Source organism: Argopecten irradians, chromosome 1 (assembly GCF_041381155.1).
Source record: "Argopecten irradians isolate NY chromosome 1, Ai_NY, whole genome shotgun sequence".
Lineage (NCBI taxonomy): Eukaryota > Metazoa > Mollusca > Bivalvia > Pectinida > Pectinidae > Argopecten > Argopecten irradians.
In genome coordinates this window covers 10,252,268-10,279,751 of record NC_091134.1, presented here as the reverse complement: position 1 = coordinate 10,279,751, position 27,484 = coordinate 10,252,268, and the positions used below count along the sequence as shown (strand labels likewise).

At 36.3% G+C, this 27,484-nt stretch overlaps 1 protein-coding gene across 2 annotated transcripts; it reads right to left on the bottom strand.

Moving 5' to 3' along the window:
* Positions 1 to 159: 159 nt before the first annotated feature.
* Positions 160 to 26,625, bottom strand: LOC138317169 (NFX1-type zinc finger-containing protein 1-like). 2 transcript variants are annotated; one of them, XM_069258734.1, is made up of 5 exons: positions 26,459 to 26,625; positions 6,871 to 13,097; positions 4,039 to 6,284; positions 3,706 to 3,873; positions 160 to 3,562 (listed from the first exon to the last, which is right to left on the bottom strand). In XM_069258734.1, the coding sequence occupies exons 1-2, from the start codon at positions 26,462 to 26,464 to the stop codon at positions 7,800 to 7,802; spliced, it is 5,304 nt and encodes a 1,767-aa protein (XP_069114835.1). In that variant the 5' UTR covers positions 26,465 to 26,625; the 3' UTR covers positions 160 to 3,562; positions 3,706 to 3,873; positions 4,039 to 6,284; positions 6,871 to 7,799. The 2 variants fall into 2 exon arrangements, with proteins under 2 accessions (XP_069114835.1, XP_069114828.1); XM_069258727.1 differs by having other exon boundaries at positions 3,706 to 6,284.
* Between the last annotated feature and the right edge of the window lie 859 nt (positions 26,626 to 27,484).

The window sequence follows — 27,484 nt, the reverse complement described above, 5'->3', positions numbered from 1 at the left end:
AGAGATCTATACCTCATCACAATAACAGGTAGAGTAATACCAGATCCAAACAAAGTCTATACCTCATCACAATAACAGTTCAGTAATACCAGATCAAAAAAATAAGTGGGCTATACCTCATCACAATAAAAAATAAGTGGGCATATTCACAATAACAATTCGAGTAATACCAGATCCAAACAAATAAGTGGGCTATACCTCATCACAATAACAGTTCGAGTAATACAGATCCAAACAAATAAGTGGGCTATACTTAATCACAATAATAAATAGAGTAATACCAGATCCAAACAAATAAGTGGGCTATATCTCATCACAATAACAGGTAGAGTGATACCAGATCCAAACAAATAAGATGGCTATACCTCATCACAATAACAGATAGAGTAATACTAGATCCAAACAAATAAGATGGCTATACCTCATCACAATAACAGGTAGAGTAATACCAGATCCAAACAAAGAAGAGATCTATACCTCATCACAATAACAGTTAGAGTAATACCAGATTCAAAAAAATAAGTGGACTATACATTACCTCATCACAATAACAAATTCAGTAATACCAGATCCAAACAAATAAGTGGGCTACACCTCATCACAATAACAATTCGAGTAATACCAGATCCAAACAAATAAGTGGGCTATACCTCATCACAATAACAGTTCGAGTAATACCAGATTCACACAAATAAGTGGGCTATACCTCATCACAATAACAGGTAGAGTAATACTAGATCCAAACAAATAAGTGGGCTACACTTAATCACAATAATAAATAGAGTAATACCAGATCCAAACAAATAAGTGGGCTATATCTCATCACAATAACAGGTAGAGTGATACCAGATCCAAACAAATAAGATGGCTATACCTCATCACAATAACAGGTAGAGTAATACCAGATCCAAACAAAGAAGAGATCTATACCTCATCACAATAACAGTTAGAGTAATACCAGATCCAAACAAATAAGTGGGCTATACCTCATCACAATAACAGGTCGAGTAATACCAGATCCAAACAAATAAGTGGGCTATACCTCATCACAATAACAGTTAGAGTAATACCAGATTCAAACAAATAAGTGGGCTATACCTCATCACAATAACAGGTAGAGTAATACCAGATCCAAACAAATAAGTGGGCTATACTTAATCACAATAATAAATAGAGTAATACCAGATCCAAACAAATAAGTGGGCTATATCTCATCACAATAACAGGTAGAGTGATACCAGATCCAAACAAATAAGATGGCTATACCTCATCACAATAACAGGTAGAGTAATACCAGATCCAAACAAAGAAGAGATCTATACCTCATCACAATAACAGGTAGAGTAATACCAGATCCAAACAAATAAGTGGGCTATACCTCATCACAATAACAGATAGAGTAATACCAGATCCAAACAAATAAGTGGGCTATACCTCATCACAATAACAGGTAGAGTAATACTAGATCCAAACAAATAAGTGGGCTATACTTAATCACAATAACAAATAGAGTAATACCAGATCCAAACAAATAAGTGGGCTATACCTCATCACAATAACAGGTAGAGTAATACCAGATCCAAACAAATAAGTGGGCTATACCTCATCACAATAACAGGTAGAGTAATACTAGATCCAAACAAATAAGTGGGCTATACCTAATCACAATAACAAATAGAGTAATACCAGATCCAAACAAATAAGTGGGCTATACCTCATCACAATAACAGGTAGAGTGATACCAGATCCAAACAAATAAGATGGGCTATACCTCATCACAATAACAGATAGAGGAATACAAGATCAACAGAAATAAGTGGGCTATACCTAATCACAGTAACAGGTAGAGTAATACCAGATCCACACAAATAAGTGGGCTATACCTCATCAGAATAAACAGATAGAGTAATACTAGAACCAAACAAATAAGTGGGCTATATCTCATCACAATAACAAATAGAGTAATACCTGATCCAAACAAATAAAGTGGCTATACCTCATCACAATAACGGGTAGAGAAATACCAGATCTTAACAAATAAGTGGGCTATACCTCATCACAATAATAGGTAAAGAAATACCAGATCCAAACAAATGAGTGGGCTATACCTCATCACAATAACAGGTAGAGTGATACCAGATCCAAACAAATAAGTGAAGCTTTACCTCATCACAATAACAGGTAGAGTAATACTAGATCCAAACAATAAGTGGGCTATACTTAATCACAATAATAAATAGAGTAATACCAGTCCAAACAAATAAGTGGGCTATACCTCATCACAATAACAGATAGAGAAATACAAGATCCACACAAATAAGTTGGCTATACCTAATCACAATAACAAATAGAGTAATACCAGATCCAAACAAATAAGTGGGCTATACCTCATCACAATAACAGGTAGAGTGATACAAGATCCAAACAAATAAGAGGGCTATACCTCATCACAATAACATGTAGAGCAATACCAGATCCAAACAAATAAGTGGGATATACCTAATCACAATAACAGATAGAGTTGTATCCGATCCAAACAAATGAGTGGGCTATACCTCATCACAATAACAGATAGAGGAATACAAGATCAACACAAATAAGTGGGCTATACCTAATCACAGTAACAGGTAGAGTAATACCTGATCCAAACAAATAAAGTGGCTATACCTCATCGCAATAACGGGTAGAGTGATACCAGATCCAAACAAATAAATGGGCTATACCTCATCACAATAACAGGTAGAGAAATACCAGATCTTAACAAATAAGTGGGCTATACCTCATCACAATAACAGGTAGAGGAATACAAGATCCAAACAAATGAGTGGGCTATACCTCATCACAATAATAGGTAAAGAAATACCAGATCCAAACAAATGAGTGGGCTATACCTCATCACAATAACAGATAGAGGAATAAAAGATCCACATAAATACGTGGGCTATACCTTATCACAATAACATGTAGAGTAATACCAGATCCAAACAAATGAGTGGGCTATACCTCATCACAATAACAGGTAAAGAAATACCAGATCTAAACAAATGAGTGGGCTTATACCCTCATCACAATAACAGATAGAGTTATACCCGATCCAAACAAATGAGTGGGCTATACTCATCACAATAACAGGCAAAGAAATACCAGATCCAAACAAATGATTTGGCTATACCTCATCACAATAACAGATAGAGTTATACCCGATCCAAACAAATGAGTGGGCTATACTCATCACAATAACAGTTAGAGTAATACCAGATCCAAACAAATGAGTGGGCTATACCTCATCACAATACAGATAGAGGAATAAAAGATCAACACAAATACGTGGGCTATACGTCATCAGAATAACAGGTAGAGTAATACCAGATCCAAACAAATGAGTGAGCTATTCCTAATCACAATAACAGATAGAGAAATACAAGATCCAAACAAATAAGTGGGCTATACCTAATCACAGTAACAGGTAGAGTAATACAAGATCCAAACAAATAAGTGGGCTATACCTCATCACAATAACAGATAGAGTAATACAAGATCCAAACAAATAAGTGGGCTATACCTCATCACAATAACAGATAGAGTAATACAAGATCCAAACAAATAAGTGGGCTATACCTAATCACATAACAATAGAGTAAACCATCAACAATGGCTAATACATCACAAACAGATAGATACAGATCACACAAAAGTGGGCTATACCTCATCACAATAACATGTAGAGCAATACCAGATCCAAACAAATAAGTGGGCTATACCTAATCACAATAACAGATAGAGTTATACCCGATCCAAACAAATGAGTGGGCTATACCTCATCATAATTACAGATAGAGGATTACAAGTTCCACACAAATAAGTGGGCTATACCTAATCACAGTAACAGGCAGAGTAATACCAGATCCAAACAAATAAGTGGGCTATACCTAATCACAATAACAGATAGAGTTATACCCGATCCAAACAAAGAGTGGGCTATACTCATCACAATTACAGATATAGGAATACAGATCCACACAAATAAGTGGGCTATACCTAATCACAGTAACAGGTAGAGTTATACCCGATCCAAACAAAACAGATTATAATAGGTAATACCGGAAACTGGTACATTCAAGATGTATACCTTATCCGAAATGCTTATTAAAATGATAATATAAATTAGTTTGAATAGTTTGTAGTGTCACAAAAGACGTTAGTTTGCCATTATTACTACACCTATCCTCATATTTATTACAATTTAATTAAAATTAGAATTAATCAAATTGCCATTACAATAACCGTCTGTTTCCTGCCGCCGTCATATTTACCGGGTGTTTAAAAAGTATATTTTATTCATCTTTCGATACATGTACATTAATGTACATATAAAACATTGAACATTTGGGATCTGAAAACAAAGCCAAAACTTCTAGCAATTAAACTAATTTTCACCACTTGAAACACGGATTTCCTTACGTTTTTATTGATTTTAATTTTTTTTTAAATTTTTGCTTCGAGTAGTTTGCATTTTAACAGCAGTAACTACGGAATACCGTTTCTCTGATTGACACACGATATACGTAAATTGGTTTTATTTTTGTTTTCTTTCTACAACAAGGGGCATTTTAGGGCGTGTCAAGTTGAAAAGATTGAGGGAAACCGAAGTACCCGTAAAACACCGACCAATACTTATCGTGACAATCTATTATTGCAACCACATTATAGGCATAAGTAAAACTGCTGGCACTCAGCCTGGCCACCACACTCTTAAGACCTTTTCAGCAAAGTTCTTTACTAGATTATCTCCTCCTAGTCTGCAACTTAGGATCAGACATGCATGTAGAAGAGACAAAAATAATCAAGCCAAATTTAAGTGATGTATTCAATATTCTAGAAACTGGTGGCCAGTGCTATACATTCACTGGAAGTCAAATACGAAAGTAATTTGGTGTTAATATTTAATATTGGGACTTACAGTCTGTTAGATAACCGAAGTTTCATCACATCTAAATAACTGAACTCAAAATCTCATCCTCGATAATCCAGGAGTTCTCATCACTGACGTTATGTTCATCCCTGAACTATTTCATAGTAAAACTTGAGGCAGTTCATGAGAAAAAACTCTGATCAATTACAGGGTTGAAGGCACATCCTTTGAAAATGACAGAGGGAGCGACGCCCAACACAATCAACCAAGTATACCGTTATACATTTCCTTTTATGCACATCAAATAATCTTTTGTTCTCTCCAGCGTTAAAGATAATACAAGAGTTTATAAAATGTCATTTAAGTAACCCCTGGAGTATCGAGGATGGTATGTATTATTCATGTTAACATTCAGGTTTTTTTGTTATACACACTTTTAAATTTCAAAAATGAAATATTTCTTTTTTCATCACAGGATGAATTATATGTGATATTAACATTGACCATGTGTGTTCCTTTTGCGGATTCGAGTCAGTTTTACTGAACTGATACGACGATATGGAGGCATTCGTGTAAGAGATACGCTTCGAATTCAAAATTTAATTATTTTTCGAATTTATGGATTAATTTTGCGAATTACGGACATAAAAGCAATACAATAATTAGTTTCAAAATGCATTGACATACATTATAAACCGAATTTCAGTATACATGATATACCTTGAATTTCAATGACAAATGATATACATAAGTGCCCGCTATATTGGATCCAAGTGGTACCTAATGGATTAATGTTTCAAAAATTACGCTTAGAAAAAACATTTGCGGTTAATTAAAGGGCCTCTGCATAATTAGCGTAAATGTCCCTTTTCGTATAAATAATGATCTATTCTCCATTCATTATTTGATACTTATTTTATTAAAACAAGTCAGTAATCGTTATGATAAATCTATTGGATTGACTATTATTTCGATAACATACTTCGAGTATATTTCTGCTTCTTTGAAGCGTTTTGTATTTAAATAACGAGTATTAAACTTATCTATACTCAGAACTCCTTTATCAGTCATTTCAAAATATATTCCGATATAACCCTATTCTACTAGTAAATGCATTGCGTCCAAAAAAATCTATATTTTCAACACATATAAATGAATTTGGTTAATGTTAGAAAATCTTACCCTATGAATACATTTACAATGACCATACTGTATGTGGTACAATCGCGACGTTGGCAGTATAATGTGAGCGGGTGTGCTGGGCTTTATTTGGTGTCTTCGACAAAAGTCCACTTTCACATGGATATATGGATATTCAGCAACCTCCTAAAATATCTATTGTCACACTGCGACTGTTAATTACACGTCAATCCTAAAAAAAAAAAAAAAAAAAAAAAAACTCAACAAGATGCGTAGTATATTACATGTAAAACACCCCCTCCGGGCAAAACCCTGTATGTCTGTATGTATATTTCTTATTTTGCGAATTGTATTTGATACTAATCTTATATCATGTCTTCAGTATCTAGCTTCTCAGAGGAAATATATGAATACATACGAATATATGGTTAGTGCAGTATACATAACAAGGTTTATTTTGGTGTTGACAAGGCAAGCCGACTTTTCTTTTCGCGCCAAATTTACATTGTAAGATACTAACCGTGTATTGTGTTTATCTTGCAACCACTGGCTTACAGATGATATTAAAAAAACAAAAGCAAATTGACTGTAATTTACTTGATTTTACTTGATACGAGACGCTGCTTTGTCACATGATTGCGGTTCTGAATGGAGTTTCAATCACCGGAAAGTAAAAATCGTGGTCAAGTTGGAAAATGTTTCCGTAAATGTGGAATAAAACCATATGAATGGCATTGGCGGATAAGCAGAAGTAATCGGTTTGTATGGCGGGAGTTGCATAATAAACACTATTAATATAAATACAAATTACATTTTACCTTTATCCAAGAGTAATCTTCTCCACGGATGATTCCCGAAGTTCGTGTATCCTTATGTAGAAATGTTGTCAACAAGAGGCCCCTGGGCCTTAGCGGTCATCTTACTATTGGTACACTACAACATCTCAAAGAATTCAGTAGTGGCAAACAATTAAGGCAATACAAAGAAAACTTTAATAGAAGAAGTTGAGTTTTTTTATATATATTTTTGATGAATTTGACCTTGAATGAAGGTCAAGTTACATATAATTAATTTTACTATACACGTTAGCCTTTTATGCCAACCTCCCACAAGTCCAAGATCAGGTCTCTAGACCTCTTAGGTATACACAAGTCGATTACAGATTTTAGCCTATATAACCCATGTGACCTTAAATAAAGGTCAAGGTAATTCAAATTTGGTAGCCCTTTATTCCAGAAATTCGCATGCGCAATATCTAGGCCTCTTAGTTATTCACAATAAGTCATTTAAAAATTTCACCCTATTTGACCCCTGTGACCTTGAATGACGGTCAAAGTAGTTCATTTGAACACGATTGGTAGCCAATTGTCACAGCATGTCACAGCCTCAATATCAGGTGTCTAGGCCTTTTCGTTATTAATGTTGTTTAAATATTTAGCCTATTTAACCCGTGACCTTGAATGGCAGTCGATGTCATTCATTAGAACACATTTGGTAGCCCTTCAATATAAGGTTTTTAGTTATTCACAAGAAGTGACTTAAAGATTTAAGCCTGTGTGACCCCTGTGAACTTGAGTAATTATGAAAGTCATTCATTTCAACAACCTTGGTAGTTCTCCATCCCAGCATGCTATACAAGACCCTGGACTTTTCGGTTACTGAGAAAAATAAAAAGTTTACAAACGGCGCACCACGACGGACGAAGCATGATGACTATAGGTCAACATAACCCTTTATGTCAGATGATCTACTGATTAACTTGGGGGCCAAGCCGGTTGAATACTGTAGGCCGAAGAACGATAACACGTTGGTCGGCGTCACCAATTTCAAAATCATCGTCATTGACAGGACTTTGGTTATTTTCTGTTTGACTTTCAAGGCTACTACTGGAATCATTTTCACATTCATGCAGATTCCCAGGCATTTGGACTGAATTAATTGTCGAAAAGTCAAAACCTAGTGACGCCGCCAGCTTTGAAATAAAGTTTGCAAGTTGTCGGCATTCCTGAAATGAAGCAATGCCAGGTTTTTTTAACCTTTCAAGCAACCGATCGAGCGTAACAGCATTTCGCCTCCCGACCGATTCGTTACCCTCAACAAATGTACTCATGATCTCTATAAGTGTTGCAAGCCAATCTAAGAATGATTTCCCTCTATAAGAACTGGGTCTAGATCTTTGCCTCCTTAGCATATCAGTTAAAATGTCTTTTGAAAGACAACGGAATCCTATTTCTTCCCAAAGTTTGTCCAGTCCTTCAACTGAGGAATCACATTCATTGATACGATTCAGTTTTGATCTTCGAATGTAGCTATAGTAGCGCATGTTTGTGATCTCCTGGCCGCAATTTGGACAACGTGGTCCATGCAGAGACGACGCATGCAGTTGCATCAAATGTCTGTCCAATGCCTCCGTTTCAAAAATGCACCCACATAACTGCAGCCTAATATGATGAGGGTTTCTTACGTTCAGTCGTTGTCTTCTTAATCCACCATTCACAGTGTCTCTCGAACATTTCCGACACCAGTGATTACCGTTATGATCACACAATAACAGTTCGCAAACGTGACCACAGTGAATTTTTTCCGTACACCGCACATTACAAGGTTGTCTTTCGCAAGGATCCGTGCAGGAGGATTTGCATTGCTTATGTTCACAGCACCAAGTACATTTCTTCTCGCATTTTAATATCGTCCCTCCGAATATGTTGTCCCAATGTGCCATTAAACAATCTGTGGTAATAGAGTGGCCACAATCATGTTTGTATTGTTTTTTTTCACGACATCTTTGATGGACGTTTCTAGCGAAACATGAGTGACAAGTTCCCTTACACACGTGACCGCAATCAAGTAACGTTTCACATCTGACATTACAAACAGGATTGATTTTAGCGTGACAAGCTGTTTGTATCGTATGCTCACAAACGGCTGTTACCTTCACGAGTTCATTACAGTTGTTAACTGTATTGCAAGGCTGGCCACACCGTCTCTGACACTGATGTCCACATTCAATCATGTTAGAACAAGGTTCAGTGCATTGAAATGTATACGGGTCTGCATCACATGGCACACTAATAGTGTGTCCACATTGTGGGAGTGTTTTTAACACTTTGAACGTACATGGCTTACATCCATCACGGCAGCTGAAACACTTCGATTGACACTGATGACCCAAAGAACATCGCTTTTTACATCTTGAATTACACTGCGTCTGAACATGATCAGGATCATCAATATGGCATATCCGGTCACAGTGATGGCCGCACGGGAGCTCTGCAGAACACTTCAACAAACAGCCTCCCCCAGGAACCTTTTGAAAGTCATTTGCATCGGAAACGTTAGTCTTAATCTGGGTATGGTTCCTACAGCAAAGAGAAAGCGATGTTCCAAGCAACCCTTTTGCTTCCGCTTTGTCAAGTATCTGCTTCCAAAGACCGCTGTTTTCTCGCAGCATTGTACAATTTCCAATAACGTACAGGCCTGCTTTTGCTCGAGATAAAGCAACGCAAATTCTATTTGATTCCTTCAAAAAGCCAATGGTTCCTTTCGAATTGCATCTAACTAGTGAAAGAATGATGATTTTATTTTCTTCTCCTTGGAAATTGTCAACTGTTGTTATACGGGCCTTTCCAATGTGTTTCTGTGTTTCCGTAACGTCCGTCGGAATAGTTGCTTTCATAAGATTGACGGATGAAGTGTCTAGATCGCCTAGCTCAGAAAAATGCCTGTTATATTGAGTTTTCGAACGTGTTAGCATCTCATCATCTTTTTCTAAGGTTCTGATGGTTAATTGGAGATATCTCTCTTGCTCCTTGTATGTCGTTAAAATAGTGATCTCCTCGCTGCTGTATCCTTGGAGACGTAAGTAACGATAATACTGCGCAATGAAGTCTACTTCGTGCTGATTTCTGTGACTTTTCAAATCCTGATGTAAGCTTTCGTGTTCCTCTACATTATGGTTCAGAAAATACAAATTGTGTAGCACCCCCAGAACGTTTTCCATACCTAGAACACTTGGGTGGTTTTGTAACTCAGGATATATGGCGGGAGTCAACAAATCCGCAATTTCAGGTCTCATTCTGTGCTGGAACCGTAACTGTTGAAATGGAAGTCCAGCTTTGACAAGACGCTCAAAGACGGACACATTCAATCCGTATCGCATGGCGGTCTTGTAGTCATTGTAGCTTGGTCTGAGCTGTTGGTGGTCCCCAATCATCACTAGGTGCTGAAGTGAAGGAACCAAACAGGCCAGCACGTGATGGTCCGGTACCTCCGCGGCTTCCTCGATCACCATGATCTTTGGATTGATACTTCGAAGGATGTCATGATCATTAGCAGCACGGGTTGTCGTCATTGCAACGATTCTTGCTTTCTTTAATATTTCTATGTCTTCTGACTGTCTGCATTCTTTGTATCTTCCGAAAGCACAACGATACATTTCTTGAGGTGAACCAATATCATCTTGTAATTTTTTGAGAATTTTACGAATCCAGAGAACATAGAGTCGCCATCGATCCTGATGAGATAGTTTCCATACATCTTTTATTTTACTTTCCTCTTGCTGTGGCATCGGTCTAGTATGCAATATACGACGTTTCACCTCTTGCAGTATTGGCGTCTTCTTTTCCTTTTTGACATTTGACCAATATCTGATCCCCTTGTGCAAGTCTTCTTTCGTTTCAGTTGTTATTATGGGCTGAGCCATTTGCATATGATCCTTTGATGTCATTGTCTTCACTTCGAAATCCTCCTTCTCAAACCCTAAACCTAGCATTTCAGTTGGTGTTACCTCGTCAATATCCCCTTCCGATGACTCTGAATTTTCATCTTTTGTTCCACGGCGAGGTAGGAAATCTTCAGAGAAAATTCCCAGCCAGTTACAGAGGTAGGTTCCATCAGCTGGTAATGACTTGATCTTTCGCATCTTCAGCGACTGAAATAAAGTTTCTGGAATCACTTCGACTCTCCGCAAACACTCTTCATGTACTAGAGACGTAAGATAAATTCTTATACTGTTTCCAAGAATATTATGGGTTTTCGCTTCTTCGTGAAGGTTTGTAAGAGCTTGCAGTCGCGTCATTGTTTTGCATTCCTTTCTACGATGAATTATATTAAACTTATCTAAACTTTCTACCTTGGATCGCGATCCGACTCTAACAATATCCTTAACAGGCATTGCATTCACTTTCGGCATGCGCACTATTCCTTCCAGAAACTGATCGAGCGCATGATTGGTATAACTGAGTAGAATAATCGGCCCAATATCCTGATGGCTCCAGACACTGTCGTTATTTAGGAAGAGTTCCAACATCTTCAAAGCAATGACCGTTTTCCCCGTACCTGGGGGTCCCTGAATCAGAGCCAATCTCTGAGTTATTCCGTCAGTAAATGCTCGGTATTGTGAAGTGTCCATGCCTAGATCAGCAGGGGAAGGCCAGCTTTCTGTCCTGAAAACATTATGTCCCAGCTGGTCTGCACAAACTTTTGAAATCATTTGTTCAACAATATCTTCAACGACAGCAGCGTCACTTCTGAGGTGGATGTCTTCGTCTGTTTCTGGAAGCAAACATTTAAACGAAACCGTGTCTTCATTGTCAAATTGTGCCAAGTACTGTGGAGGTGCGGAGTTTGGCTGATGATATACTAACTGTTGATCAAAGGGAAGTTGCTCGTTATCTTGTAACTTCATTTGAAGAGTAGCAAGGGCCCCTGCATATGATAAACTGTTACTTTTACTTTCCACTAGTATAAGGGTACGGCCCGTCTTCTGTTGTTGAAAACTTTGTTGAAATGCTATGGACACAATACCATTCTTTATCAAGTCATCTTCGTGACAATTTTCCACAACAGTTCCATACACGATATCTTCGCTGAAAAAATCATTTGATATACAAATCAATGTTCCATATTTCAAAAGACGTCTTCCCCTGTTCATGATGCTTCTGACCAATGGTTGACTGATGTCCAGCTGTACTTGCCATACCAGCCCATCCGAAATACTTGCGAAACTGCTAATGACCTGAGAATCTCGGTACACACGGATATCATCATCGCGAAACTTTTCAACATCTCTGTTTGTTATTAGAAAATCCCTCAACCGTCGCAAACCACGGAGAAGTGGCCGAGTGATATCCTCTTTAGAGAGATCAAACGTTCTCTTGAGTAAGGATTGTGTGCTTTCAAAAGGGTCTGTAGCATAACGTTTTCCGTAACTGACTTTCCCATATAGAGCTGCCATACCAGGTTCAATGATCACATCGAGAAGGCAATCAATTGGAGATCTAGCTATTCCAGCGCCGTTCGCAATTTCGGGGTGACGCGTTTTTAACTCGCTTAAATGTTGCTCAAATCGGTTTAAAAGCATTTGTGTGGCCTCGTCAACGCCTTTGGTATCGCAGAGGAACGAATGGTATGACTTAATTACGAAAGCCATTTGAATCCCGTCTTCTTCGTTGTCAGTGTTTATAGTTTCTGTGTTAAGGATAGAATCAATCATCATTTTAACATCGTTCCATATGAAGACCTTATCATTGAACAATACTTCGAAGACACTTCTAACGCAATGCCTGTTTGGAGACTGACATATCTTATACAGTAATTGGACCAGTTCCTTCCGGTTCCTGTCAACAAGTACAATTTTGTTTAACTTTCGTCTCATCTCGTCTTTGTCAATACCGTATGCTATGGCATCATCTGTTGGTCGGGAGTAAAATACGTCATTACTAACCCAGTCATTGTCGCGTTTTCTCGCCAACCCCCGTCCCCGAGGTTCCCTCGATTTACTACCTCTTCCGCTAGACTGACGACTCCTTCCTCTTCCTCTCCCTTCACGTCTATGACCCATTTTCCGGTGCTGGTGCTCCCATTTGCCATATCCCCTCATGTGCTGCTCGTTCCTTTTACGTTGTTTTGGGTTCTGATGTGGCTGATCTCGCCTATTCGGAAAAGGCCGTTTACGGGTATACGGCTCCATCGGTGCTAACGTCTGAAGGCTACAGCGGCTGCATTTTGATAGAAACTGCTGAATCAGTGTACCAAAGGCCGTTGTCTGCAAAAAGAAAGCAAAAAATGATTATACTTAATATGCCACATTTATGTGTATAATTTTAAATAATCCCAAAATAGAACCGTATGAACATTGCGCTGCATAATTATCATACAGTACTGTATAGGGTCCTGTCTAATAATTTGTAAGTATGGATAGTGTATTAATTAGTTCGAACACTGACTAATGAATATGGCCATACTGTTCTATTTATTGAGATTACACATGGGTATAAGCAACAACCAATCACTGTCATGTTTTCAAAAAAATGACGCATGCGCAAAGAAAGACTAGTTACAAAAATGTACAGTTGCGGAACGACGAAAGAAATTCGGTGGTTGAACTCGAGTCATGCGCATAACAATTTCCTGTTATTGTGCACAAACGCACAACATATAACAAGTAAGTTTGATCACACTTCACTACGGTTACAGCCCTCGCAAAATGATATCGGAGGCATGGACATTATTCCTTATTTGGAAATGTCCCAACTTGTCAGGATTTAGTTACCTATGAAGACAAATTAACAGATGATGTTAAATTATGAAGATACATTCCCTAGAAATAAGTCACCATAGAAAATGAGTATAACGTCCTGAAACCCTAGTAGGTACACGACCTCTGGTGTCGGTTTGTGGCACTGGTAGATATGTTTAAGAATCGAGCTAAGCTTGATTTAAACACATTTTATTGCAAAATTGCAAATGATCGGGCACAAGTTGTACAACTTGTACAAATCCGTTCCAAAAAAAATAAAACATTCAAATGACATAGACAAGATGGCATTTACAATATAAGATATACATAAATATAAAGTTGTATTTTAGACACAGACAGAGCGAGAGAAAGAGGGAAGAGAGAGAAAAAGAGAAATGGGGGAGGGAGAGAGCTTTTTATAGCCAGTATGATCCTCGAGGTAATAATTTCACCTCCCAATATACTTTCATTTTAAAATCTATCCATCCGATAAAGGCGACAGAAGTTCTAAACCACTTTTCATAACTTTCAACTTATCGATGTTCATATTATCCTTTCCTTCGTTAGACTTTCTCCTGGTCACTCTAGGTAGAGTATAGGCTTCCTTTGAAAATTCGTTTCTCTTTTGTCGTCAGTATCGGAGGGTTATACAAATATAATTTGCGTGTAAATACAAAACCAGTAAGATGTTGGGAGTAAAGCAGATATGAAAATATTTGATAATAATTGAAGGACGAAGTTAAAATCTATGAGTATCTTTGATATATTGCTGAGTGTGCATGAAGAGTAATTCGTTTTCTTGTGTACATATGTTCATATCTCCAAAAAGTAATAAATTGACAGAGAGTGGAATATATGAGTTAAGCTGTCGAAATAGAATGATTCTTTGGTCAATATATGAATTACAATTAAAAAAGACATGGATCTTCAACTAGGAAGCCGCAATGCCATTTTTGATCTGTTACAATATTTGCTCTGAAGAAATAACTACGTAAGGAACTTGAACGATTTCTTAACTTTGTATGTATTATGTTTAATTTACGGTCTCCAAAATAAAAAAAAAAATCGAAAAAGCTAGTGTAGGGCAATCAATGGCTCCGACGATGATAACTAAAACATATCAAATACTGGAAAAGGAACTTCAGGTTATTGAATATCGCTATTAATTGACTAAATGGATAAAGTAGCATGTCGTAGAGTTTCGGGTTAGAAAGAGATTTTACGTTTTAAACTGATTTTGAAAAAAATAACTTGTGACTGTCAAAAGAACTACATATGTATTAAAGTCCCATATGTTTTTATGAATGCTCTTCAAACTAAACATCGATGATCCTTATAAATTAATCTTTACTTAATTTTGTTCAAAAATGTACAGTTTCGACTAAAACGCATATTAAAAATATAAATGAATAGAATAGAACGTAAATGCGTATGTCTGAAAATAGCCTCTGTGCCTGAACGTACATGTACCCGGATGATCACCAGGTAAATCCCAGCGACACCACGGGTAAATGTAGAACATATTTACATTTATTTAATGTTTTACCATGTTCATCCTTATAAAAATTGGTTCTTCTTTCCAAAATAAAAACACAATATTTCAGTATGTACGCCAAAACTACCAAAAAGTGAAATATTACTGTATTGTATGGTCTCGTGCAAAACTGTTTGTTCGCTTAATACTTGCTCATTCCCAAGTAATTGACTTTCCATGATTGATACCCTAACTATTTTCATTTGACTAATCTCTGATAATAGTTTTTAAATGATTTAAAGATTTTAAGTAAGATTTTAATTAATGTTTAAAGTGACTCATTTATAAAAACGACGAAAAAAGATGACAATGCATATAGTACTGTACTGTTTACATAATATTGATATCTCTAATTTACATATGCCCCTATATAACAACGGGGGGAGTTGCGTTCAAATAGCTAAACGCAATGACGTATGAAACAACCAGTGCAGGTTCGGATACTTTAGTCACGCTTCGAATTTGCGTCATAATTGACGGTTTAAAATAACATAAAAGTTTTATTAATCAATAATATGTATTTGACATCAAAACAAACGTGTTCAAGCATTGTACGGTAATAACTACAAATGAATCGCTGTTCGGGCTACAACGGGGGCTTCCTCATGAAGTTCGGGACCATATACGTCGTGTACAGGTGTACGGTCACTCATCCACCTAAAATCAGACATGATTGTCGTGATATCTGCTCAAGCGAACAAAGTAACAGATCATATACAGTTTCCAGAAAAAAACTACGTAGCTATCCGAAACAGTATCATCAGCTTAATGCCCCGTCTTTGCATTCAAATAGGCCTACACACACGCAAACACTTGTCTATCCTCCGACAAAAAATAAAAGTCATGACTGCGAAAATTTAGTGTATATCGCGTTCTTAGACCGAACATACATGACAAACATTCAGCAGCTCAACGGTCATACCATCAATAGGCTTTATCACAGTCACTTTCCTCGTTTGAAAATCAAATATGGCGGCTCGCTTCACTTTCGGACCGCATCACTACCCTGACAACGCTACATAACCGGTAGTCGTTCCGCCTTGGTTATCTCAATTTTTTATTCGAAATGGACATTATTAATATATATTATCAAATTGAAAAAAAAATATGTTGAAAATAATTGAAAAGTGTCATTGTTGTATTTCAAACCAAACTACAGCTATAACATTCAACAATCGGAACTATATCTTCGGTCATCCTGACTACCGTAGTTACCCAACTTAGCAACCATCACCGTTTTAAATTGTACGTAAAGGTAGATTTATTTATGTAAATATATAGATTGAACAGTGTTTTGATTGCGTTAAAGGTGGTATGAACGCAATGGGATACAGACATATTCTACATGTAGCGCTAACGCGCTACATTGAATATGTCTGTATCCCATTGCGTTCATACCACCTTTAACGCAATCAAAACACTGTTCAATCTCTATTTATTTCCTTACTGTACTGTGGCACCAACGTAAACAGAGTATACATGTAAAACAACGGAATCGCCCATCATTGCTACAATCCCGATTAACTTCAACATTTTAATTAAGAAATATCGCCATAAGGATATTAACTCTATCATTTGACGAAATTTGATAATTTTATTCGATTAAATACATTACGAAAACATAATATGAATGGGACTTTAATGTTTTATGTATATAGTGTATAGTTAAATTACCGGATAGAGAATGAGTCCCAAAACTATCATCCTTCGGCACTTGTATCTCTGTGATATCATATACATGTAGTTACTAAAACATAATGTACATGTATCATACATATGTATGCACATAATGTACATGTATCATACATATGTATGCACTATGAGCTATTTATCAATGAGTATACTGCTAGAATTGTGGAGTAAGCCCCAGCCATATCGTTATTGTTAGGATTACTTTCTTGTCCCGTATTGGAAGTAATTCGTACCCCACAGACATAATGTTTGAAAGGGTCCCGTGTTACCCGGAATATAGCGTTGGTGTTACTTCCATGATCCATGTATGATTTGTGAAATTATGTACAGTATACAGGTTTATTTACAAACAACAGATACAGGTTCTAGTCCAAAGTCTCTTGTCATTTGTATGTATGCGTGTACATGTATTGATAACCGTGATATCTATAAGCAACATGATAAATATACCAATACATGAGAATTCGGCTTTAGATATTATATGAAATAAATATCGCTTCGAAGGTATTAAACAATCATAAATTGTTAAGATTTGAATAGTTTATAAAACATTTCTTGCTAAAAAAGAGCATTCCTTCGTTTGGAAAGAGTTGAAATTTTAAGCATAAATTGATATATATATATAACATTCAATGCACTTAGTTCGATTTACAGCTTGTATTGTTCTTTGTATTAAAGCCGCATAATCCGTATCTTTCAGGGTCCGTATCTTTCAGGGTCCGTAAAACAAACTTCTACTTCTACTTCTAGTTGGTAATGACCAACTTCAACAAATTGAAGATAATTTCATGACTGAGATAGATATGGAATTTGAGTTGATTCCGGTAAAGTCAGTAGATAATGATATGTTTATTTTAATATTGGGTATATACTGACAGGAGAGCAGACTTGAATTGTTCAGGAGTGGAGCAGGACGATATGATATGTGCTGGGATCTTATTAGGGATGGACGGACTAGTGATTTGTATGCCTGGGACTTAACTGATGCTTATTTTGAACCTATTTTGATGTTTCTTCGTAAGAAGCCCAGTGTGGAATTGGCATTTGCAGTGATGTTTTTATGTGTGAGTCCCATTTAAGGTTTGATTGTATTATTATGCCCAGGTACTTGGCTTGATCTACGTGTTCTAATGTGTGTCCATGGAGAATGTAATTATGTTTGATTGGAGTTTTCCCTCTGTGTACAGACAAAACGTTGCACTTACTTGGGTGGAAGGACATCTTCCATATTTTTTCAAACAATGACAATATATGGTGTAATAGCCCTAAAAATTATGAACTTTCCCCAAATTACAAGTCTAGAAAGTTATAAATATACAAAATTTTATTTTAGACTTATGCGCGGTCCGACAGAAAGTCAAAAGTTAACGCCTCCAAAGCTTAGAAATGCTAATTTGCGCATGTCCGGAAATATAAGTTGCATTCAACTGCTGATTGGAAGTGAATAAGGAGATTATTTAAACTAAGAAATGTTGAGAATTGCTGAGAATATTATATGGAAACGAATTCGAGCTATGACAACAACTATGATTTGTGAATGATCTACCAAAACCACATAAACTGACTTCTCTTCGTCTCTATAAGGTGAGTGGGGCCCCGAAAGGGTAACAGTTATATTCTATAAGTGTTTGGTCGCTTTTTGGAATTGGTACCATAGTAAAATAGAGATTAGAAATCAGGAAAAGAGTTGATAAATTGGGGAACATATAACAGATTTAATCTTGGATTACAACAGAAGCATTAATAGAGTCGTATTATACGCGTTTCCTTAAAAGATGTACATTAATGTACGATATACATGTAGCTACTGTTAGAGGCTTACAGCATCAGGAGTGTGATATCTTTTCCGATATCTATTTGTGAATTTATGTATATCAGTGATATATATCATTTTTCTGTATGCTATTGATATTACTGTATTAAAGAAGCCACTTTCAAACTTACTTCATCAGTGCTCGTATATGTAAAATTGTAATTTTTAGACTTACAGTCACTTAGTCACGTAGTCGTTATCCTATCTGCTGGTCTTAATTATATAAAATTAACACCAATACATCCTAAGTGGTGTAAGTAAAGAATTGTCATTGACTTTTTACAATATGTATTATATATTATGTCCAATACATTTAGGCTACATAAATTCTGGCACTAATTAGTACCATTATTCTTCACATGAAAATGCCTAACTTAGTATCTAGTGAGGTTTGATTTTGATAAACTTGTGTTCAAAAGATGTGTAATTGTTATAAATTTGTGTTTGACAGAAAACAATTGGAACTAGTTTGTTTTACATGTAGGCTTACACTGAAAGATTATGTACATGCATGTATACAGTATTTATCTATGTACATAACTGACATTTACTCCATATCTTCTTTATAGAATGTATGGGACCTTCAACCAGATGACAGAAGTGCAAGATGTGATGGCAGCTCACCCAAAAATAAAAAGGAAAAACAACTATTTGTATCTCTGAGATCAAAACTGACAGTAAAAAATAAAGTCTGTTTGTAATGTACCTATTATGAACCAGACAGAAATTATTTTCAAGAAGGAAGGACAGAACAAACCTAGCATAATTCTTTACTATTATCACCGAGATATTTTCAAATTATTTATTTCTTCTTCACACAAATGGAAAAAGGAATAATAATAATTATTGCATGTTTACATACCTAGTAGTATATAACTTTTGAATAATTTATGTGGGACAAGGAAGTAATTCCAATTTATGAACAATAAACCAATTAAAATAATATATGTCATTTGTCTGAGTTGTTTAATTATGTAGTGTTCATTTTAGAAATGTTCAAATACAGAAAATAAGTAGCAAACAAGACTGGAGTTAGATCAAAGGTTATTTGGGTCAAAAGTCAGTGTCAAATCTCAAGATTTTGGCTCTATAAATATAAAGATATCCTTATGTGTAATAAAAAAAAGTCTTGTTGTTGTGTAATACACAAATTGCACATAAAATAAGAATATCCATATATCTGTTGAGATAATAGCCTGTGATGCATGTTGTTAAATTTCATTATTCATTATTGACTATTTCAAGTTGCAAAGTTTTGATTGAATTAGAAAGGAATAGACTGACAATAACTTCTAATTAGTCCAGGTCAATCAAAGTCTACATGTACAAGCTCTTAGCAACTTCACTTAGTGTTTGGAGCAAGATCACACTAAAGAAATTAGAATTGCTTGAATAAACTAATAAAGTTAGATTTTCCACCAGGTTAGACTATATACATACTAGAAATGAATTTTACTGCAACTACTCTGATGACATGATAATCACATGCTATGGTCAGCTTATTTACTACTGGATGCTATTTTGAACTCCAGTCATTTTTTATTGACTTAAAATTCAATGCATCATATGTGTACATGTACACTATACAATGTATATGAATGTGCTATTTGTGCATGAATATGATTGTATAAGAAACACCTAGGTCTTTCATTATACATGTCTCTGATTCATTTGATTCAGAGGAAAATGCACGGCTGGACATCATATTATATGGTAGCTATATGGTTCATTTGCAAGCTATCATGTACATGTACATCACAAATTTAACCAAGGGAGCTGTCTTCATTATCTACACAGAAAATATATACACAATTGCATGTTAGACATTCAGAACTTTTAACACACATTATACCGCCTTATTGCAACCTCAACCCCATACTTTCTTTTAATTTTTTTTTTAATTTTCTGTAATCCATAAAATCATATAACCAAATGTTTATAGTTTCACCAGAAATTCATCATCATGTTTTTAACGAACAGAGAGATTTTCCAACATAAATATCAGAAATATACATACAATAACATGTATTAAAGTGTACACGGAACGGAAAATTATATTTTGATATGTTATTCTGTTTGATCTCCTGACAAGAATGTTGAAAACCGCATCAAAATCGGCCGCTTCAGTACCGAGATACCGCCCTCCGAAGTGCCCGATTTTTACCTGTATATCGACTGCTGATTTGGGGAATAGCCGGATGTGACGTCACGAGGACAACGGCAGTGAGTTATATGGTAGTGGGGTTATAATGTAAAAACGAGCGGGTCGGTGTGACTTGTACATAGTTTTAAATACGGTCTCTTTCACTCAGCTGACGGAGCATGCTTCTTTGGCTCAGTCGGTAGAGCCGTAGATTTCCACGCCGGAGACCTGGGTTCGATTCCTGGTCGGGCCACTCGACAGGAATGTGTATTTCCCTGTTCCTCTACATTGGCGCCCAACTAAATAACACATGGTAGGTGGTTAAAGAGTCTCGGGTTGAGATTTAGGAAACCTCAAGAAAAACAGGGGAGTAGTGTAAAAGGAGCGGGTCGGTGTGACTTGTACATAGTGTTAAATATGATATCTGTCACTCAGCTGACGGAGCATGCTTATTTGGCTCAGTCGGTAGAGCCGTAGATTTCCACGCCGGAGACCTGGGTTCGATTCCTGGTCGGGACACTCGACAGGAATGTGTATTTTCCCTGTTCTTCTACAATAGCACAAATGTGGACATATATGAATTCCTGAAATGGGCTTACGAGAATTTTACATGTATATATCAGAAACATATATAAATATTCTGATTTGGATACTTAATTGGTATCTACAATTTGGAGTAGACATATGCATAGACATCTTCAGTCTCATTTTTTATCGCCTGACCCGTGCATGATTTTTTTCCAAGTAAAGACACTAATGAATAACCTTGAGCGAAATATCAGCAAGTCGTCGGATGCATTGTAGAAGATTCTATATGAAAGCTGAATGTATTTTGTTAAAAAAAAAATTGATCGAAAAATATCACGTCTGCTAGATAATAAATATTTGTAATTTGACGGTTCTCAAAACTTGGTATATAAAATTAAATCCGCCAAATCACAGTAGAATTAAATGACAAACATATACATACTGATAATTAAGCAATGGTATCAAATGTACAGTAATTAAGTCACACAATCGATTTCAGACATAACGCAGTTAGTAGATGCATTTACATATATGAAGAAAAGAAAAAAAAAGAAAAAAATCTGTTTAGAACAAGGACTTATAAATCCTTGGTTAAGAATCATACCTTAATTCGTATGGGCATATTTTATGAAAAATTCAGAAATTTGTAAAGCGGGTTTGACCATTAGACATTAGACGACCCGAGTTGGGTTTTGGATGAAATTATCAAGAACATATATATATACGTCCTTGATACACACGTATAATATTCGTGTACATGTATATGTGATTCCAAACACCGCGGATATACAAGGTACAGGGATTATTATGTACATTTTATTGTGTATAATTCTGCAGTAATCGCACAGAGATGTTCATTTATCTACGACAGGTACATCAATATACAGTATATGTATGGTATAAATCTCTATTTCCAAGCGTATTCCAATCTCTATCTTTGATTGAGGATAAGATTAAACATGTATCGGACATGTACACAGGTATTTGAGTCTTCAAAATCGATATTTACAAACAGGTAGTTTATATTAGATGGCAGTCACAGAAAACTGTCACTCTAACTTATGCGAGTAGATCCTCGTGACGTCACAGGTCGGGTCAATGGCTTGGGGCTTCACGTGTGTTCTAGAGAAACGGCGTATTATCTCTAATACCGTATTCGCTATGAAACTCGTACTTTCGCCACTCTAAATTTCATCCAATGACGCATTTATAAAGCCTTATATACCAAACTATTCCGTGTACACTTTAAGTTTTATACTCGTTTATGGTGGTACATGGTGATTTTTAACTAATAGATATGTATGTATACACATATGACATCGAACAAAAATGCATATTACATGTATGTCAAGTTTGCTCTTCGTGCTTATTTTACTTGATTTTTTATTATATTTCATTTGGACCTTTATAAAACAAGTTATAGTCGTCTCTATATAGTACGATGTGTCTTGTCTATTTCATTATTTATCAATACCATTTTTTATATATCTGGTACATTTTTGTACAATTTATTATCTTGTCTAGTACGATGTATGGTATCGCAACACGTATTTTATACGAAGTTTAAATACCGTTCCCACAAAAATCCCTCCGGTGGCCCCCGGAAATTAGGCAAAGCATAGTCAACCGATCGCCGTATTGTAAACACTCAAAATGACCGAATGGAAGTATTGTTTACACGACGATAATGTATATATATTGTTCTGGGGGACTCTTTAACTTCATCACATAACAAAACATTCACTTGTTCATGATAAGTAACAAGTTCTTCCGTAGAAGTTCCTGCTAACATGAACGACACACTTTTGACTGGGCACGCCATTTCGTTTGGTTTGGAAATGCATTTTAATCATTAATTTCTTTTCAACTCGAGACTTTTTGGGTGTGTAATTAGGGGAAAGTTGATAACTTTTTATAATATATGTACCCTAATTTTCTTTTGTTGATTTACGGACCCTGAAAGATACGGATTATGCGGCTTTAAAGATGCTCCACCGCCGACAAAGCATAAATGATATTCATTAGTTGAACAATAATTGTTGTTTGATCATGTATATATATGTCTAATTAACACAAAAAATAATATAGAATGCTCCATTTCGCCTTTGAGGCATGCGCAATCAGTACTTCCTTCCATATAGGATATAGTGACACGGATTTTTTTCGGGATGCAATTAATTATTTTTCATATTTTTAACTTGAAGTAAAATTAGAAGCTCAAACTTTTCAATGGTGGTAATGGTGTAAAGTAAGTAACTTTTGTAACTGAAGAAAAATATTTAATCGTCTGTTCCTGTTTTTAATAGTGAAAAAATACCATTTGTCAGCGGTGGAGCATCTTTAACAGTCGTGACCATTTAAGAACGTGTCACGCGACCTTATTTTTAGTTTGAATAAAGAATATTTTAAAAACGTTTTGGTTGTTATGGGAAAAAATAATTCGTACCTTAAAATTGTTCTTCTTTATTTTTTTACCATCACAAACTCTCATAATACATATAATTTGTGAATATCGATGCTTATAATTCATGATATGATGGTTCAGATCCATGAAACCACCAATATACTATTGACATAGCGGTAAGTCGCGGGAAATATAACACGTTTTGAAACAACGCCATGTTTCAAACTTTCGGATAACGTGGGAAACCGAGTTGCATCACGTACACTGTAGCCGACATCGGCAATACCCGTATAGATGGGAATCGAACCTCCCGAGCCGTATCATGTAGTCAATATCGACGTCAATACCCGTACAGATCGGAATAGATCAGAACAGTTAAATATTTTAAATAAATTAATTGTTAAATAGCTTTGCGAATATGAACTTCACAAAAGTCGGCAAATACCAAAAGTTTAAAACTTAGAGAGGCGGAGAAAAATATGTAGAACATTGTAAATACTTTTTCTATGCCAAAAATGCAACAAGTCACAAACCATACATGTTTAACAACGCTTGTATCGAAGAAATATATCAATTTAATAATGAAAACAATGGCCCATTGTTACAATTCATAATGGATTGTGCATGTTTTTTTACCAGGTGTCTCTGGTGTGTGGATAATGCTAAAGGTAAATGACGAGGAGCCCTGTAGGTAGGGCGTTAGAATTGTACCTGCTGCCCCTATTGCATGATCGTAAAAGGCGACTAAATTTAGGATTTTATCTTTTCTGTCTAACTGACTTTATCTTTCCTAATGCCTTCCTTGGCACCGCCTCACTTTTGGCCTTGCGTTGAGCGTTCGCCCCTGTGAGGACATCCTCGATACTCCAGGGCTTCCGATCACTTACGATCTCTACACCCCTGGACTATCTCATAGTAAAACTGGAGGCAACAGAATAGAACAGGTAACTTAGTCATTTGATGTACATCAAAAGAGCCGTATAATGGTACACTGTGGTTGACTGTGTGACTTTGATGTTAGGCGTCGCTCTCTCTGTAGTCTTCAAAGGAAATCTTTGCTAGCCTGTGATTGGTCAAATGTTTTCAGCTGAGCTGCCTTCAATTTCACTATGAGATAGTCCAGGGGTGTAGAGATCGTAAGTGATCGGAAGCCCTGGAGTATCGAGGATGCTGTGAGGAAGGCTCTGGGTTCTTTCCCCTGGCCGAGACACACCAAAGTCTATAAAAGTGGTAGTTTCTGCTCCTGCTTAGCGTTCAGCAAACGGGGAGTGGGACGACTGGTTCGCCCGTTGTCTGTATAATGTGACCGGGTGGGGTGTGTTGCTTGGTTTCTTCGGCGGCATGCTTCAGTGATATAGCACTATAAAAAGGGCAATAGTTCCACTATACAAGAAGACATAACATGAATTTACCGCAGTCTCCCAAAACACGCACCTCGCACAACATACACGCAACACACCGCATACATGGGAGGCCGTCCTTACATGACCATAGCTGTTAATAGGACGTTAATTAATCAATCAAACAAACGAGGTGCCCCGAGCATACATGTACCAACCTTTCGTTCCAGTCAGCTAATGAGATTGAAGCGGAGGTCTCGCATATCATAATGCATGAGAAAGTGGCACCATGAATTTCCACGACCCGATTGGGAACATTTTTGTGTCATTTTTGTTGAAACGGTACAGCACTATGTAAAGTTGTGAAGGATGATTTTAATGGCAAGATATCGATATTTCCAATGATGATAACCGTTTTTGTGAAGACTTGCTCAAAATGTAAGTTTTTAGCCGATAAATCTAGGTGGGGTAGAAGTTTTGTCTCGGGAGCTTTCCGTCCTTTACGTGTACATATTTATGATATAGAATATGATTTCTACCATTTTTTATCTAGACCCATAAAACGTATAAAATGGTCATGTATATTGACACTATAGCGGGCATCCTCGATACTCCAGGGGTTCCGATCACTTACAATACGTAGAGACCTGTGAACAAGCACTGGCACAATGAGCCCTCTAAATTCACTCCTACATGTTTTTAATGTTACTTGATTGGACAACTATTGTATACAAGGATACGCCTCCAGAAGCCATTGAGCTTAAAACGGTGTTAATTTACATAATTACATAATTACATATGATCGGAACCCATGGAGTATCGAGAATGTCTGGCGACTTAAAGCTGACAATGCAAGTTAAAAACATGCAGTTGACAACGACACGTGTGTGTCCTTGATAGTTGTCGCTCGTTCGGGTCAGGTACGTAGTCACGTGTATATGGTCAGTTGAGTGCGTCGGGTACGATGATATACGTGGAGATATGTGGACGGATTATTTTATTTTGAGAAACATCTAAATGACAACTTAGAGGAGTTGACATGTTTTCTTGCTAAAAATAGTTCCATATAGTTTTACAGGTGAGGGTTTTGTTTACCTATTTGTAGGTGATATAACCTGTGGACTGCTAGGTGTATAGGTACATGAATGAGCGCGCGTGTGTCGATTCACGCGCTTTATATAGGGGTCGGTGAGTCGTCGGAATGTAAAACAAAAATGGCTGTCCTCAACCGGGGAATGTCTCATAAACGATTCATGGAAAAACGAGCATACTTATTTTTAAAAAAATCATGTTAATAATTTTAACTTGCATTGTCAGCTTTAATATTGATATAAATGCACTGTAACTAATTATCAGATCCTTGTCGACAAAAAAGGCACAAATTATGCATAGGACTTCATTTTATATCATACATATTAACTACAATAACTTACCTTCATTCATTGTTGATTAGAGTCATAGATTTGGAGAGTTCCATGTCGGTCTTATCGACTCTTGTATCGGGGTATACCATGGTACATCAGATGTTTATATATATCACTATATAGTATTCTCGGTAAAAAGCTGCGCCACAGGTTGTTCAGTAAAGGTTGTCTTAGTGCCTTTTATATTTGATTTCACGGTAAAACGTCATGTGACCAGCTTAAGTATTTTTGGTTTCGTTTTCTCGCTAAACTCTAGGGATTCTCGGAAACATTTCAATTTTCAAAAAACAGGGTAGTCGATGTGTCTTAAAATTGCTTAAAACGTCAAACAGAAGTTTAAAACACTCCCCGTAAGTTGTTCGGGTGTTTATTTATCACAAAGATTAAAACATACTCGAGTGCAGAGAATAGTATGGTAACGTTCCATTATCTGTTCCACTCATGTGAACCTTTCCCTGCGTCCTAATTATTGCCCTCATTACCGGAAGAAGGTCATTTTACAGTGTGTATTATTACATATCACCCAAGGTTATTCAAATGTTTGATAGAAATACATCTTTACATCACTGTGTTATATTTTTTCATTTGCTGATTATTTCTAGATGTTTCGTGTATCATTTAATTTGTACAAGGGAACCGGGATAAAACTCGTGCAAATATTTCGCACCCAAGCTGCCTAGCTTTGATATAATATGTGATCAGACGGGTAGGGCCTTATTGGAGATTGGATCATTTTCAACACAATGGAAACGTGCATTAGTTATTCCAATATTCATAAAAGGTGACAAACAATATCCTTCAAACTATAGACCTACACATATATTTCATTATCATGCACCATTGGTAAAGTATTTGAAAGACTAGTTGAAAAATATTTACATAATTAGATAATTCGCTTATTTATAAATACCAGTGTGGTTTTCAGCCTGGCCATTCTACTACTCATCAACTAAGCGAAATTTTTCAAAATATATGTGATAATTTGGAAAAAAAGACAGCCAACCTGTTCAGTGTTCTGTGATATTTCTATTGCGT